This window comes from Malus domestica, chromosome 01, assembly GCF_042453785.1.
Source record: "Malus domestica chromosome 01, GDT2T_hap1".
In the NCBI taxonomy this organism is placed as follows: Eukaryota; Viridiplantae; Streptophyta; class Magnoliopsida; order Rosales; family Rosaceae; genus Malus; species Malus domestica.
In genome coordinates this window covers 23,613,728-23,631,634 of record NC_091661.1, presented here as the reverse complement: position 1 = coordinate 23,631,634, position 17,907 = coordinate 23,613,728, and the positions used below count along the sequence as shown (strand labels likewise).

Here is a 17,907-nt window from a genome sequence, read left to right as displayed (position 1 = left end):
GATACTTTTGCTTTTGAAGAAGCAACTTTCCACAGGCTTATTCTTGAACTGGGCTGAAGGGTTTTCTGGTTTCCTCCAGAGTATAAGGCCGACTGAAGAATTTGAGGGTCAAAACAAGTCCATCAAATCTATAGTACGTTCGACCCTGCTGATATGGGATACTTTTGCTTTTGACAGAGTAGTGGATGTATCGGCACGTGTGCTGTTACGCTTGTCTCCACATGCTTCCTTGCATCCTTCTCACTTGCCCTATATGTTCCTTAGGCAGATGCGGTATCTTCCCTGGAAATATAAGATGTTGAAGATGAGTACTCGAGAGCAATGCCAGGTAAGTAATCAAGTAAGGGGTTCCAGGTAGTCAGTTCCTAACTGGAAGCTTGATTCCAAGTGTTGACTGATTGCTCTCTTTCTCCTTGTCTTGCAGGTAAGAACAAGGCCAAAGGAAAAGACAGGGAAAAAACATGATATGGGATACTCTTGCTTTTAACCCTGATGACATGAGATATTCTTGCTCTAGTATAGCTTGTTTGCAGAGGTATTATCGGGGGGAAAGAAAGCTGAATATTTCGAAAGGCTTCTTTGGGAGTGCCCTATCAGATATGAGGAAGGGTTGAGCATTTTTGCAGGTCTGCCTGTCTGTTGGGGATGGAGGTCAACATATATAGGAGTCTCTCTAACAACAAGTAGTAATGCTATTCCTTTACCCTGCTTGGTCATAACACGGTAGTGGGAGCTGCCAGCTTCACATGTTTTAACTCTGTCAGAGCACTTTGAAAAAGTGGTCTGTGGTATCTGGAAAGCTGATGTTAGGTGTAAAGATTACAGACAAGCTTTATCCAAGGAGATCCGGCTCTTGAAGTTGGGAAAGTAGTGCCTCTTCGGTTTTCGAACAAGCAATCCTGTCGGAGATCTAGCTCTCGAGATTCGGAGAACGATGTCTTTTCGATTTTTGAGAAAGCAATCTTGCTAGGGGTCTGGCTCTGGAGATTCGGAGAGCGGTGTCTCTTCGATTTTTGAGAAAGTAATCATATTGGGAGTCTGGCTCTCGAGATTCGGAGGGCGGTGCCTCTTCGATTTTGGAGCAAGCAATCTTGTTGGGAGTGTTTTCTCGAATGTGAGAAAAGGTTGGGCATGTTTGCTAGTCTATCTTGCCACGAAGCACAGAGGTTGACACACAGGGACTTTCCAATTATCCAGCAGTGGTACTGTTCCTTTACCCTTATGGGTAATAATATGGTAGTTAGACCTTCAAAATTTATGTGTCTAAACTTTGTTAGTGCTGTTTCTTTGCTATTCTTTTACCCTTCTTGGTCAGAGCGGTGTAGTGGGAGCTGCAAGCTTCACGTGTCTCAACTTTGTCAGAGAACTTTGGCAAAGTTATCTGTGGTACCCATGAGCTAATGTTGCGTGTGGGAAGTGGGTGATTGAACATCAAGATTCATGTGCTTTCTACTTCACCAGAAATCTTCGACATAATGCCCATAATTTTCGCAAAGTTGACAGGTGCTGACAAGGCTGGAAAAGTAGGTGCCTCTTCGATTTCTGAGATCGGCCCTCGTGGTCTCTGAGCAGCCCAGCTTTTGAGAAAGCAAGCGCCTCTTCGATTTCTGAGATCGGCCTTCGTGGTATTTGAGCAGCCCAACTTTTGAGAAAGCAAACGTCTCGTGGTCTCTGAGCAGCCCAGCTTTTGAGAAAGCAAACGCCTCTTCGATTTCTGAAGCTCCGTCGAGTGCAGATTTTTATAGAGGCTGGCATTAAGTTCCAAAGCACACTTGAATCTCCACCAGTAGAAGCTCCATTCTTGCACTTCTAAGATCTTGATTTGTCCGACATCTTCTCTCTTCAACACCTTTGAAAATGTCTGGCCCCTCCGACCGTCGTTTTGACTTGAACCTTGTTGAAGAGGCAGTCACGCCTTCTCCAGACAACATATGGCGCCCATCCTTCGTCTCCCCTACTGGTCCTCTTACCGTTGGGGATTCCGTGATGAAGAATGATATGACCGCTGCGGTAGTGACCAGGAACCTTCTCACTCCCAAAGATAACAAACTACTTTCCAAACGGTCTGATGAGTTGGCTGTTAAGGATTCTCTGGCGCTCAGTGTTCAGTGTGCAGGTTCTATGTCTAACATGGCCCAACGCCTATTTGCTCGAACCCGCCAAGTTGAATCATTGGCGGCTGAAGTGATGAGTCTCAAACAGGAGATTAGAGGGCTCAAGCATGAGAATAAACAGTTGCACCGGCTCGCACATGACTATGCTACAAACATGAAGAGGAAGCTTGACCAGATGAAGGAATCTGATGGTCAGGTTTTACTTGATCATCAGAGATTTGTGGGTTTGTTCCAAAGGCATTTATTGCCTTCGTCTTCTGGGGCTGTACCGCGTAATGAAGCTCCAAATGATCAACCTCTGCTGCCTCCTCCTTCTAGGGTTCTGTCCAGTACTGAGGCTCCAAATGATCCCCCTCCAGTGCCTGCTCTTTCTGGGGCTCTACCGACTGCTGAGACTTCTCCTAAGCAACCTTTGTGAAGGCTCCCTCTTGTTTGTTTATTTTGACTCATGTATATGTACATATTTGTGACTTATCGGGGATATCAATAAATAGTTTTCCTTCATTTCAATGTATTGTGTTAAATACACCAAAGCCTTCTTCGCTAAGTTCTCTGAATTTTCTTTTGTTGAAGCTTGTATGTTGAAGATTTGTGAGTGGAGCATGTAGGTTGAGGTAGTATTCCCTTAATTTCCCGAGTGAGGAAAACTTCTCGGTTGGAGACTTGGAAAATCCAAGTCACTGAGTGGGATCGGCTATATGAATCTTTGAACGCCATTGTGCTCGGTCTTGTGTCATGTCCTCCGTTAGATCCAAGTACTCTAAGTCTTTTCTTAGAGTCTCTTCCAAAGTTTTCCTAGGTCTTCCTCTACCCCTTCGGCCCTGAACCTCTGTCCCATAGTCGCATCTTCTAATCGGAGCGTCAGTAGGCCTTCTTTGCACATGTCTAAACCATCGTAACCGATTTTCTCTCATCTTTCCTTCAATTTCGGCTACTCCTACTTTACCCCGGATATCCTCATTCCTAATCTTATCCTTTCTTGTGTGCCCACACATCTAACGAAGCATCCTCATCTCCGCTACACCCATTTTGTGTACGTGTTGATGCTTCACCGCCCAACATTCTGTGCCATACAGCATCGCCGGCCTTATTGCCGTCCTATAAAATTTTCCCTTGAGCTTCAGTGGCATACGGCGGTCACACAACACGCCGGATGCACTCTTCCACTTCATCCATCCAGCTTGTATTCTATGGTTGAGATATCCATCTAATTCTCCGTTCTTTTGCAAGATAGATCCTAGGTAACGAAAACGATCGCTCTTTGGTATTTCTTGATCTCCGATCCTCACCCCTAACTCGTTTTGGCTTCCATTTGCACTGAACTTGCACTCTATATATTCTGTCTTTGATCGGCTTAGGCGAAGACCTTTAGATTTCAACACTTCTCTCCAAAGGTTAAGCTTTGCATTTACCCCTTCCTGAGTTTCATCTATCAACACTATATCGTATGCGAAAAGCATACACCAAGGAATATCATCTTGAATATGTCCTGTTAACTCATCCATTACCAACGCAAAAAGGTAAGGACTTAAGGATGAGCCTTGATGTAATCCTACAGTTATGGGAAAGCTTTCGGTTTGTCCTTCATGAGTTCTTACGGCAGTCTTTGCTCCTTCATACATATCCTTTATAGCTTGGATATATGCTACTCGTAACTTCCTAAATTTGAAAAATCAAGAAAACAAGTAACTTCCTGATTCATGTCATAAAATAACCATTCACGAAATCCTTGGGAAGAACATAGGTTTTTAGTAAGTTACACTAAGGGGTGTGCTATCCACACACCCCAAATTACTTCCCACACACCCCTTGTTAATTTCTGTCCGTTGATCTTCTTTAATTCATCCGATCCGACGGCCGAAAATTAGAAGGGTGTGTGAGAAGTAAAATGGGGTGTGTGGATATCACACCCCTTACACTAATTAATTCCCTTACTTGTGCACAATTTTTTTTTTGTTTGAGAGAACTCCTGCACAGATTTCATTGAGAGAGAGGAAGCAGTTTCCTGTTTGTAGAATTAGGTCAGTAGAATTACACTGTTGGCCGTTCCTGTTGATTGAGCTGCTATATGTTTCTCTCTTTAAACATCTATCTGTGTAGTGTTTGAGTTAGCACTTTGTTTTCCTTTCAGCATGGAACACCCTCTAGCCGCAAGAAAGGAAACGCCAAAGAGCATGCATTCTTTATTCTCGGACTAGCCCTTATTCTGCAACTGGATATCGAGGGCATTAGGAAATTTTTTCATACTTTCTTCCGCTTAATTACCCACCAGGAACGATCAATTTTCTATATCTTATTAATAGCTTTCTAGCTAGAAAATTTTGATTTGGCATCCTATAACGATGGATATGCCTTGTGATGGTTGTGTTTCTTTTGTAGGATGTGTCAGGGTTTCCTTTGGCACTTGGCCCTCAGCTGATCTCATTCTTTCTGTCTTGCATATCAGTATATGTTTGTTTTAGCACCAAATAAGACATCTACTTTCTGATCCTTTTGGAGCCTCTGTGATAAAGAATGAGATGAGCTGTGTATCTGACTTCAATCTAATTAGCAATTTTTCTGTTGATTGTTTGGCCAGCCAAAACCCTAGGATTTTAACATATAACTTGGTAATTTAATACTATTCAGCACCTGCAATTAAGTTGCAATGGAGTACATCTTCGCATATTAGAGCCTTGGAAATGAGTATGAAACTCTATTCCCTTGAATCCCCGGCCTTGGGGGTTCGCTTGTCCCTTATGAGAGATTTTTTAGTGTGCTACGAATACGGCATGGTACACATAGTATAATACAATTGGTTGGAAACTTATAAAAAAAACTCAAACTAATTGTTTTATGACACTTAGGATACCGGATAATGTTCTTGACATATTCAAAAATTCCTCGTTCCTTACCTTTGAAACCATTTATTGATTTATCTCATGAATAATATTTGGCTACCCAAAGAATGAGTAGGAGTTCTTACTCAATATTGTTCGTTGTAGATTCATAGAACTTTGTATTTATGATAATTAATCGTTCATATTATAAATCACTCTATAAAGATTGTTTCTACAAAAAATTAATTAAAACTAAGGTCATTAGACATCGAACTGTACAAAAATAGAAGAACAGAATTGGTAAAAGTATAATAAATGGTCTATGTATTTGGTATAAAAGATTGACTAAATGACCTTAATTTTAATTCATTTTTTTGCATATATGATATTTACAGTATAATTCATAATATGAACGGTTTTGATCATAAACACAAAGTTCTATGATTTAGACATGAAGAGTTTTGAGTAGAAGTTCTTACTCATCCTTGAGTAGCTAACCTTTCTTCTTATCTCATCATTAATTGTCCTGATTAAGTACTAAAAACTACAACTTTGTCCCTAAATATTCTGGGTGTTTCCTTTTCTTAAGGAAAATATTCGAAAGTCGAACAGACTTTCATTCTTCTTTACTACACAAACAAATATGGGATGGAAATAAACGACTGTTCATTAGAGAAATGCTATTGACCTTCACAGCATTTCCAAACAAGGAAATATATATATTATTTATTTATTTATTTGTTTTGAAACCAAAAACATCCGACTCAAAGTGGAAGTCTGACTTCACAATGTAAATATATTTTTTTAAATACTAATTGTTTTCCCTAATCATATCTTTTATTCTTAGACGTGGATATCTTGATACTTTAATAAACGATATATTTTTTTTAATCATAGTCTCCCGTTAATCGATGGGAAATATGGTTTTCGATTAGCATGGCTATCAAGAATACCCGATGAATATGTGTGAGACGAAAAATAATAAACAAGCTCTATATTTTTTTATTACATTTATATTTAATTAAGTAATACTACACTTATGACAATTTTCATATTGCGTCTTTAATAAAATAAGGCCCACTAACATAAATGTGAGTCTCATTTTTATTAGAAATAGGGTAAACTGCCGATTTACCCTTACCATTAGTTTCACATATATTTCATTCAAATTATTGTTATCTCTTATCATATGCACATCACATGACTCTCATTTGAAGACAAAAACGTCACTTCACTAGACCTTTAAATATAGAAGCTATATAATTACACAAATTTGCACAGGTTAATATTTTAGAAATATAAGGTTTTCAATTATTTAAAAGAACAAAGCGACCAGACTACCCTCATATGTTATGCACATACTTCCATTTAACATAAATTTGAATGAAATGAATGAAAAGTTAACAGCATGGGGGAAATTGGCAAAAAAAAAAACTAGTTTGAGTCCTTAATTTTCCAATTTAAAAGTTAGGAGGAAATCGAAAGCTAAGTGAAAGTTCAACAAGAAAATCAGCAGTTTACTCTTAGAATATAATACAAATGGGATAAGAATAGTAATTTTGTATTATTTATATGAGTAATGCTAGATAGATTAAATTTATAGACAAAGTTTTGGAAATTAAAATACATGGAAATTGATGATTGATTTATTACTTAAATGTTGATAAACATGCTTATTTCTATTGATAACACATCATTTAGTTTTTGCAAATTTAGTTTTCAAATTGAATCTCCCTAACATTATCCTATTTATATTGATGATTTTCGTTCCATTTATTCAATTTAAAGCTAAAAATAAAGAAATAGTGGATATGACAAATCCGGCAACCATGTGCACGTTATTCATCCGCATCGTTGACACCCTATATCCAACGTCCCCTAATAACAGAGAGCTCGCGGAGAAAACCCATCAGGAGCCAAACTGGCCACGTGTACGGTGACGATAACAGGGCTATAAACATAACGGTAGAGAGCTCCGTAGTAGACATTGCCACAGTTAAAACCCAAAGCTCACCAATATTTCTCATACCCCCCCACCAGTCCTTCACTCTCTTATTTCTCAGAAGAAAAAAAAGTAAAAGAAAAGGAAATTCTGTGTTCCGGCGCGGGAAAATCGCACCGGCGAAGGTACTCTTTCCTCTCATTCTTCTCAATTTCTAGGTTTTGGCCCCCATTTTTCTGTGTATCGTGCTTGTATACATATAATTTGCGTATGTATAGGTTATTGAAAATTCAATTTGATCGCTTTGATCTCTGCGTATTTTTCTCATTCTGTGTCGTCGCTGCGCGCTCTCTGTGATCGAAGCTCAATTTTTTCGGGTTTTTGTTTTTGTAGTGTGCAGATTGGTCGAGCCCTGAGCTTGGAGCTTGGAGTTGCATGGATTGCTTTTTGTTTTAATCAGTGGCGTTTTACAGGTGAACAGGCGTCGTATAAGGTGGTTTGGGTTTGACAGAGAGTGGAGTGTGGGAAAATCTGAGGTGGACAGTGAGGAAGCGAGTTCATTGAGTTGTGCTGTGGTGACTCAGTGAGCCTTTTTCAAAAATGGTAGACTCTGAACTCTGATTGAAGCTTTTTGATGCCAATGTCGTGTCGAAATTTTCGGTTTATCTTTTTTGGGGTTTTTGATACAATTGCACCTGAGAGGTATCGGGCTTTTGATAAATCATGGTGCTGCCTGTTTTGCAGCTTTTTGCTCTGTGTGGTTGTTACTTTTTTCTATCTATTTTCGGTCAATGATCTTGTTTGTGTTTGTAAAATGGGTGTTTTCGTGTGCGTTGGTTCTTTGAGAATTAAATAATCGTATCTTTGCGTTGTTCATATTTTCAATCTGATCTGGGAATCCAATCTTGTTTTGATTGTTTGAAAATGTGAAATTTTTAATGAAAAATGACGACTGGCTTATACGCCAAATGGAAAGCCATGTGCTTTTTGTACAGAGTTATGGTATTTGATCTCTACACGCTTGACTTTTGGTGATCAGACTGAAAATGATCTTTAATTTCCTTGCTATATTATTTACTAATTTACATTCATAGAATTCAATTTAAAGGATGGATTCTTTTGTGACGGTAAGGCGGGTATGTCAGTAGCTATATCCAGTGATTCTGGACCTCAACGTTCGCATTTGGGCGAGCAAAAAGAACTAGATATGCATTATCCATGAGCATCTGTTCTCTTACTAGAATACATTATTGGTTATTACGGACTGTTAATTGCATAATGTTTCTTAGTAATTTGCTATAATGTCAAACTTATTGAAAAACATTATTGAGAGAAATTGTCATTTATAAGTAAAAAAAAAGAACTTAGTTAGCAGCTTTCAAGAATTTTTTTTGAAGAAGAAAGCAGCTTTCAAGAGTTTAAGTTTGATACCAGTTATGTTGAGTAATAGTAAGATCAGAATACTAGAATAAATTTGCAGTGACCAGTTAAGCATCCTTGCAACTTTGGATTATAGAATAACTTGTTTAACTTAGACCGCTAAGTGTGTGGGATCAACATCAAGCGCTGAAAGATTTACCTCTTCTATAGTTAAATTTGTAAAAACAATTAAAAAAAAGTGAGCTAACATTGGATTATTAGAAGTATATTAGATCAATTCGTATCAAGATTCTAGTGTCTTGTACTTATTAGCTAAAAGTATACGAGCTAACATAGGATTTCTGCATTTATTGATATTTCATTTCATTACTTTTTGAAGGAATTTTCTTCTCATAGCTTGCTAAGTACAGCTAGTAAGAAATATAATTTACTTAAGAAGTGCATATTTATGCTTTGATGGTTATGTTTTTTTCTTAACAAATTATTTTACTTAGCATATAGGTGAAGAAATCTAATCATGGTTAGATGTATATCATACTAGCTCAGGAAGCTTTATCTAATGGGGACCGACGTGATACAAAGCTTTATCAAATAAATGCCTAATAATTTCCTTAGAAGAGTTTCCACGATTAACAGCAACTTGCTGTTCTTTTTGCCAAATCCAGCCTCTATTGTTGTTATTAATACCAAGTACGTTGGTTCTTATTGTTATTTTAAAATGATTTTTGTAACAATTAGTTTTGGAAACCATGCATATTAGGAAGTTGATCTTTGACTCTTTGAATTGCCTACAGCTCCGTAAGGCAAAATTTTCTTTCTCTTCCATCATAAAATGATTTCTCTCCAAGTCCTTTTGCATTATGGAGGAAAAGATTTAATGCTTCAGAGCATAACTGATTTGGACAGACATAAGAAATTATTAATATTTTCATCGTTACAGCCAGGACCTGGTTTGTTAGCACCACTGCCACTATTCTTCTGAACGGGATTAATTTTATGGTAGTCCATTTTGTGAAATCCACTGATATGTGAAATGATAAAATGCATTTGGTTGTCTAGGAAAGCATCTCTGGTGGGAGTTCAAAAATCTATAAAAATAAGCTGTTAGTGAATCGTGTGTGTATCTTCTTGGAAGATATGAGTCACGTGTAATTTCTTTTGATCTCTCTTAAAATGCAACATTAAGTGGTCTGCAGAACGATCTGTTTATCCTTCTGTCTTCATATACATGTCTCCTCTGTTTTCAGATACTATTATTTTAATGAATATGCTTGTGTTTAGAAGGCTACTGTTCTTATTTTAACATTTTGTCATTCAATCTAAACAGTAATTTTCTTTGTCAGTCTTTCCAACCCAAAAGTTTGTGGACTCCGAGAGATTATGACAATTCTTCCAGATTAGATTCAAAGCGTGGTCACCAGTGGTTTATGGATTCCAATGGGCCGGAGCTCTTCAACAACAAGAAGCAAACAATGGAGGCTGTTAATGGCAGGCCAGTTTCAGAGATGGGTTATGACAATCCTTCCAGATTAGATTCAAAGCAAGGTCACCCATGGTTTGTGGATTCCAATGGGGTTGAGCTCTTCAACAACAAGAAGCACGCAATGGAGGCTGCTAATGGCAGGCCAGTTTCAGGAGTTCCACATTTGGCTATTTCGCCGTGGGAAAATACTTCAGGGTTTCAGTCAGTTCCATGTCCATTCTCTGATCGGCTTTTCGGATCTGAGCCAGTACGGACAATCAACCCAGGTGAGAGGAACATTCAACCTGTTGGAAATGGACATATGAATTTGGGAAGAAAGGGTTTTGAGAATCAATATCGAAATGATCCGTCAGTGGGTTTGTCAATGTCTAACTCTATTGAAGACCAATCATCATGTCTCAATTTTGGTGGACTCAGAAAAGTTAAGGTCAATGAAGTTAGGGACTCTGAGAACGTCATGTCTGCGTCAATGGGGCACTCCTACATTAGAGGAGACAACAATACAATTTCAGTGAGTACTGCATATAATAAGAGCAATGACAACACCATATCTTTGGGTCCGACTTATAATAATGGCGAAGAGAACAGAATCTCAATAGGGCCTGCCTTTAATAAAGCAGATGGCAATTTCATTTCAATGGGTCACACCTACAGTAAGGGAAATGGGAATTTCATATCGATGGCTCAAAATTATAACAAGGGCAACAATAGTAACTTATCAATGGGTCCGCCCTTTGACAAGGACGATGGAAGTTTTATATCAATAGGCCAGTCATGTGAAAAGGGAGATAGCAGTTTCATATCGTTAGGTAGCTCCTACAACAAAGGTGATGAGAATTTTATTTCTATGGGTGCAACATATGGTAAGGCAAATGAGAATTTCATCTCAATGGCTCCCACCTATGATAAACAGACTGATAATATTACATCAATGGGTCCGACCTATGACAAGGCTGATTCGAATGTTGTACCAATTGGTCCTCCCTATGATAAAGGAGCTACCAATTCTATGAGTCATAATTACAATAAGAATGACAGCACCACCATCTCTTTTGGAAGTTTCCATGATGAACCCGAGACAAATCCTTCTGGCGGGATCATCAACAGCTATGATTTGCTGACGAGTAGTCAGAACACGGCTCCGCAGTCAGAAGAACTTGGCCTAAAGGATCCAGTTCAGTCACATACAGATCCAAATGTAGGTGAAGCTCTGCAAGTTGATTCTAAAACTGATACGGTTCCAAAAAATAAAGAGCCAAGGACTGCTAGGAAAGCTCCTCCAAACAACTTCCCTTCAAATGTCAAAAGTTTGTTATCGACTGGTATGTTTGATGGCGTTCCGGTGAATTATGTTTCCTGGTCACGGGAGGTAAGCTGATAACTATTGATCGTTCTGATTCTTTTGACAGGTGATTAATTTTCTGTAATAATTCCTTGATTTGACTTTTTTATGTTATCTGCAGAAAAACCTCAAAGCAACCATAAAAGGAGCCGGGTATCTATGTTCCTGCGATCAATGCAATCACACAAAGGTAATGAACTCTTGTTAGATTCACAACTGCTTTGAAGTAAGACACAACGAATTTATCCTCATATCTTTCAAAATTGTAACTTAGGGAAGTGCTTTATAAACATGTGTAGAAAAATTAAAAAGAAAATGTTTCATTTAGCCATATGCGGTGAGAGTTGCACGTATGGTAAGGGGGGTTTGTGTCTATACTTGTAGTGTGGTGGTTGGGCCTCCCACCGTATTTGTTCCATGATCTATGGGTCTAATGGAGCTCCCCACTTTGATCAATTAGCTTTCAATCTGCGATTTGTAACTTAGCTCGAACGCGTTTAATTATATCATGCAGTCTCTTAATGCTTATGAGTTTGAGCGTCATGCTGGTGCCAAGACCAAACATCCCAATAATCACATCTACTTTGAGAACGGAAAGACCATTTATGCAGTAGTCCAAGAGCTGAAGAACACTCCTCAGGACATGCTGTTTGAGGCCATTCAAACCGTGACAGGGTCTCCTATTAATCAGAAGAATTTCCGCATCTGGAAAGGTGATGAATAATTTTAGATGATTTTTTTGGAGTGACCTGCTTAATACAATTTCTCTCATACAATCTCTATTTTTGCCTTTTTCAGCATCATATCAAGCTGCAACCCGAGAACTTCAGCGTATCTATGGAAAAGATGAAACCACTGTACCTTCTTGACATCGGAATCTTCCTCATCAACTTTCTGGGGTTAAATTAAGATATGATCGTGCATAGCAGCAATGCAGCATACAGATTATAGTAAATTACTAAGTTATAGACACCTCAATTTAAATACTGGATTTGGTGGATGGTTTACAGGTATTTTCGCTATTTGAAACGGTTCTTATAAAAATAGAATTTTGGATTTTGGACAGTTTATTCTCTATTACTTGATATTGTGTGAATGTCTGTTTTGCTCTCTGAATTTTTTTTTAAGAAACCACGCTGAGTTGGCCGCTTTCCAATTGAAGAAGCATCTTCAGGCTGATAGATGATGCAGCCTCTCTGTGGAGGCCAACTATTGTTTGTGGGTTATCTTAGTCTTGCCATTAATTAAATATATTTGAGGTTCATATCACGTGTTATAACACAAGTCCGTTGGATATTTATTGACATCCTAAAGTATAAACTCGTTGTCCACTTATGTTATAACCAAGGAAGAAAATATCGGTAATATCGAAAATATCGGTTGTCCGAAAACACGGAAATATCGATGGAAATATCGGGATAATATCGATATCGATAGAAATTACATGGAAACCACGGAAATTGTAAGAAAAACTTGGAAATTTTTATTGAAACTTTGCAGGATGTTTATTTAGTCAATTATCTATTAGTTTATCACAAAAAATTAGAAGGAAATGCATTGCATGATGGATTTAACTGATTATATAGCGAGCTGGCAAACATTGTAAGTGTAGAAAATATGTAGTAATTAATAAAAGAAGTTTAAACACACCATAATCATTTATATATAATGAATTAGTATAATATTTTACACTTTATACATTGCATGGTAAGATACATGAGTGACTTATTACCCTTTTTTTATTTATTTAAGAATTATATGGTTGTGGGGGTTTTATTTAAAATTTATATTGAAGATGCTCTTAAATTATGTAAAATTGTAATCGAAAACAATAATTTATAATTTATATAAGATATATATATGTGTATATATATATATATATATATATATATATATATATATATATATATATATATATATATATAGGAATTGCTTAAGGGGAGGGATCCCCATTTTTTCAAAAAAATGGGGATACGCTCCCCACCGTTGGATTTGACTTTAATGAAATCCTGTGGTTGAGATTCTGTGGCTTGTGTTTTAATCTCAACCACACAATTTAATTAAAGTCAATCTAACGGTGGGGAGCGTGTCCCCATTTTTTTTGAAAAAATGGGGATCCCTCTCCTTAAACTCCCTGTATATATATATATATATATTCCACTTTATAAACCGTCCACCTCACCTTGCTATTTCCCATCACCCATCCACCTTGGGTGGTTTTCATGATTAAAACCATCTCAAAGTCCATGGTTTTCAATTTTTAAACTATCCAAAAATGTCAACATCTGCTATCTCACATTACCCAATTTTTTGAGTCCTCAACTTGCACAACCACCGCATATTATTCACACTCTCTCATCTCTGCTCTCACTCACTCTCTCTGCCTTCGCACTCTTTCATCTCCGCCTCTGCCTTCGCACTCTCTCATCTCTGCTCTCACTCACTCTCTCTCTCTCTTTCGCACTCTTTCACCTCCGCCTCTGCCTTCGCACTCTCTCATATCTCTCTCTCTCTCTCTCTCTCTTCGCACTCTTTCATCTCCGCCTCTGCCTTCCTCACCGATCCCACCGACGACAACCCCACCTCTGTCGTTGACTCCAGCAACGACCACCATGACCCCCAATCGCCCCCAAACCCCAACCTCAACCTCCACAACAACCACCCATTCTCCTCCCCCTCCGGAGCCTGCCCCGCCGGCGCCGCGCTCGCCTCCGTCTCTGTTCCACGTTTGCTTCAACCAAGACCACGCCTGCTTCGCCGTGGAGACAGACCACGGGTTCCGGATCTACAACTACGATCCGTTCTGCGAGCTCTTTCGCCGCGACTTCGACAACGGCGGCGGAATCGGCGTCGTTGAGGCGCAGATCTTAGGTCTGAGTCTGCAATAGATCTGGGTAGTGCGACGACGCAGCCTCGGCTGCCTTTCCGACGAGATTGTTTCGATAATATCGAATATATCGCGATATTATCGATATTATCGATAATATCGCGATATTTTGACGAAAACCATTTGGATACCTATTTAAATATCCATTGCGCGAAAAACCGATAATATCGGCGATATTATCGGCATTTTCTTCCATGGTTATAACAAGTGAACTAATTATGCTAAGTGGTAAACTAGTTACTCGTGACTTTGGGTCTTGCAGACCAAGGGCATGAAACTTTTCCAATTACATACTTTTATGGCTTATTTTTAGAAACGTCTCTGTAACTCTATTTTGATCTTATTTTGCCCTCTGTGACTCTAAAATCATCATTCTACTCTCTGAAACTTAAAATTCGTTCCACTTTGTCTCCTATCTGAAATTTATGGGTCTCATTTTGAAATACATCTGCTCAGCTAAAACAAGGGAACCCATAATTGCAGTAGTTACTGTGCCTAAGGGGTTAAAAGAAGAATGGTAAATACGTCCCTTTTCTTTGTTTACCGCTCCCATGATATAATAATTATCCCCAGAGAGTATTGCCTGCGGCGTAACCAATTCTGTGAATGTAAATCACAGTTTATTGATTCAAGAATTTAAAAAAACATGTTGAAAAAAAAAATTTCATACCCCCTAAAAAGATGCTAAAAGTTTGATGTCAAATTGTATAGACCAGACAGCATTAGGGTTTTTCCGTTCCATGAAAATGGCAAGTATTGGACTAGACCCCAAAAGCTTGTAAAAGCTATGAGGGAGAGCTCACAAGGATATGATCTTAGCGTAAAAGCATGCACTGCTTAGAATTCACCATAATATTTTACTTTTTAATGAGGTCTTTAGGAATGCTAATAAGAGAAGAATTTTGGAATGCTAATAACAGTTTCCAGAAAAGGATAAAAATGTGATCTATGGTGTAGATTTAAGAGCTTCTACTTGCAAAATGATGAAACAAAACCAGAAGAAACAAGATGCTGCAGTCACGAGGGCACTCTTAATGAGGTCTTTATGGTTTGAATCACTTCGCAATTGGTGATGAACATAGTTTAGACGTTTGCCCTTTGTCCATGGAAAATTAAGTTTCGGTCCCTTCACCAGAGTCAATATAATAGCTCCCTCAACTATGACTATAGTCCCCACTACCTTTGCTTGGCTATGAAGTTTCCTAATGTTCACTTTCTCAAGCCTGCAAAACCCTTATAAATTCATCTGCTTAAACTGTGCGTTTTGTCCATGTGTGACAAATGCAGTTCGTACCCAGTGCACAAGGCTCCCGCTTTACGCAGGGTCTGGGAGAGGTGTGACAAATGCAGTTGCAGGAAAATATTGAACATGACAGATGTGGATACTTCAAATAAGGTCGTTTAGAGTCGCTTAGCTAAACGTTAACATTACGCTTAACGGTTAAGAATCTTACTCGTGAGGTCATGTTCGGCCGCAATTTCTTGGTGCTTAATCTTGACGATTAGTAATGTTTTCTAAACATGACTGCCTAACAATAGAAGAGTGTTGTGCATGGATATCGAGAGAGCAAACAAACCTATCCAAAATAAGAGCAAAAGGAGAAATGAGAACAGTTGCAATAGCCATTCTATAGACTAAGAACACATAATGGCTCATTCCCTGGTTTAGAGCAGGACTAGCAATTACATTCTGACCTGCATAGCCACACTGCAAGAGAATCACAGCTATGAGTAGCTTTGCCCGACAGATTAGGTTAACCAAAGACTCACTAAACATTGTCCTAATCTGGTTTTGTCTCTCTAATCAAATCACGAAACAAAAGCTTATGAGCTATGTAAGGTCTAGAGGCCATAAACGATTCATTATATACTCCTAGCCTGAGACCTTTTTCAAATTCAAGTACTCAATGATGCAGTGAATTCTAAAACGATTTCTTAAGAAAGATTAACTCCATTTTCTGCATAACATCGAAATCGGAAAATATGGTAGGGTTTTGGCACTTTGCCAAATTTTGATTGTCCAAATACATTGTTAGTGGGGAAGAAAAGTTAACTGCACTGAGCAATTTATAAGAAAATCCGAGGAGTGGATCTTCCGGATCAAGTTACGTAGGGTTGTGGACCCTATCGTCGATCGTTGACCGACGGTTGATTTTTGGTCAATGGGTCTCAAATCATTTTAGAACGCCCTTAGGGATATGTTTTTCATAATATGCCACTGAAGCTCAAGGGAAAATTTTATAAGACGGCAATAAGGCCGGCGATGCTGTATGGCACAGAATGTTGGGCGGTGAAGCATCAACACGTACACAAAATGGGTGTAGCGGAGATGAGGATGCTTCGTTGGATGTGTGGGCACACGAGAAAGGATAAGATTAGGAATGAGGATATCCGGGGTAAAGTAGGAGTAGCCGAAATTGAAGGAAAGATGAGAGAAAATCGGTTACGGTGGTTTGGACATGTGCAAAGAAGACCTACTGACGCTCCGATTAGAAGATGCGACTATGGGACTGAGGTTCAGGGCCGAAGGGGTAGAGGAAGACCTAGGAAAACTTTGGAAGAGACTTTAAGAAAAGACTTAGAGTACTTGGATCTAACGGAGGACATGACACAGGACCGAGCACAATGGCGTTCTAAGATTCATATAGCCGATCCCACTCAGTGACTTGGATTTTCCAAGTCTCCAACCGAGAAGTTTTCCTCACTTGGGAAATTAAGGGAACGCTACCTCAACCTACATGCTCTACTCACAAAGCTTCAACATACAAGCTTCAACAAAAGAAAATTCAAAGAACTTAGCGAAGAAGGCTTTGGTGTATTTAACACAATACGTTGAAATGAAGGAAAACTTATTTATTGATATCCCCGATAAGTTACAAATATGTACATATACATGAGTCAAAATAAACAAACATGAGGGAGCCTTCACAAAGGTTGGTTAGGAGAAGTCTTAGCCGTCGGTAGAACCCCAGAAAGAGAAGGCACCGGAGGGGGATCATTCGGAGCCTCGGTACTGGACAGAACCTTAGAAGGAGGAGGCATCAGAGGTTGATCATTTGGAGCTTCATTACGCGGTACAGCCCCAGAAGATGAAGGCAATAAATGCCTTTGGAACAAACCCACAAATCTCTAATGATCGAGTAAAACCTGACCATCAGATTCCTTCATCTGGTCAAGCTTCCTCTTCATGTTTGTAGCATAGTCATGTGCGAGCCGGTGCAACTGTTTATTCTCATGCTTGAGCCCTCTAATCTCCTGTTTGAGACTCATCACTTCAGCCGCCAATGATTCAACTTGGCGGGTTCGAGCAAATAGGCGTTGGGCCATATTAGACACAGAACCTGTACACTGAACACTGAGAGCCAGAGAATCCTTAACAGCCAACTCATCAGACCGTTTGGAAAGTAGTCTGTTATCTTTGGGAGTGAGAAGGTTCCTGGCCACCACCGCAACGGTCATATCATTCTTCATCACGGAATCCCCAACGGTAAGAGGACCAGTAGGGGAGACGAAAGATGGGCGCCATATGTTGTCTGGAGAAGACGAGGCTGCCTCTTCAACAAGGTTCAAGTCAAAACGACGGTCGGAGGGGCCAGACATTTTCAAAGGTGTTGAAGAGAGAAGAGGTCGGACAAATCAAGATTTTAGAAGTGCAAGAATGGAGCTTCTACTGGTGGAGATTCAAGTGTGCTTTGGAACTTAATGCTAGCCCCTATAAAAATCTGCACTCGACGGAGCTTCAGAAATCGAAGAGCCGCTGCTCAGAAATCGAAGAGGTGTTTGCTTTCTCAAAAGCTGGGCTGCTCAGAGACCATGAGGGTCGATCTCAGAAATTAAAGAGGCGTTTGCTTTCTCAAAAGCTAGGCTGCTCAAAGACCACGAAGGCCGATCTCAGAAATCGAAGAGGCGCTTGCTTTCTCAAAAGATGGGCTGCTCAGAG

The 17,907-nt window shown here is 39.1% G+C and overlaps 1 protein-coding gene across 3 annotated transcripts; it reads left to right on the top strand.

Annotated features, from left to right (window-relative positions):
* Positions 1 to 6,915: 6,915 nt before the first annotated feature.
* Positions 6,916 to 12,150, top strand: LOC103406332 (uncharacterized). 3 transcript variants are annotated; one of them, XM_070825173.1, is made up of 6 exons: positions 6,916 to 7,060; positions 7,269 to 7,478; positions 9,599 to 11,107; positions 11,202 to 11,270; positions 11,595 to 11,793; positions 11,879 to 12,150. In XM_070825173.1, the coding sequence occupies exons 2-6, from the start codon at positions 7,476 to 7,478 to the stop codon at positions 11,947 to 11,949; spliced, it is 1,851 nt and encodes a 616-aa protein (XP_070681274.1). In that variant the 5' UTR covers positions 6,916 to 7,060; positions 7,269 to 7,475; the 3' UTR covers positions 11,950 to 12,150. The 3 variants fall into 3 exon arrangements, with proteins under 3 accessions (XP_070681274.1, XP_070681278.1, XP_070681279.1); XM_070825177.1 differs by having other exon boundaries at positions 6,920 to 7,060; positions 9,583 to 11,107; XM_070825178.1 differs by having other exon boundaries at positions 6,929 to 7,060; positions 9,652 to 11,107.
* Positions 12,151 to 17,907: the final 5,757 nt, after the last annotated feature.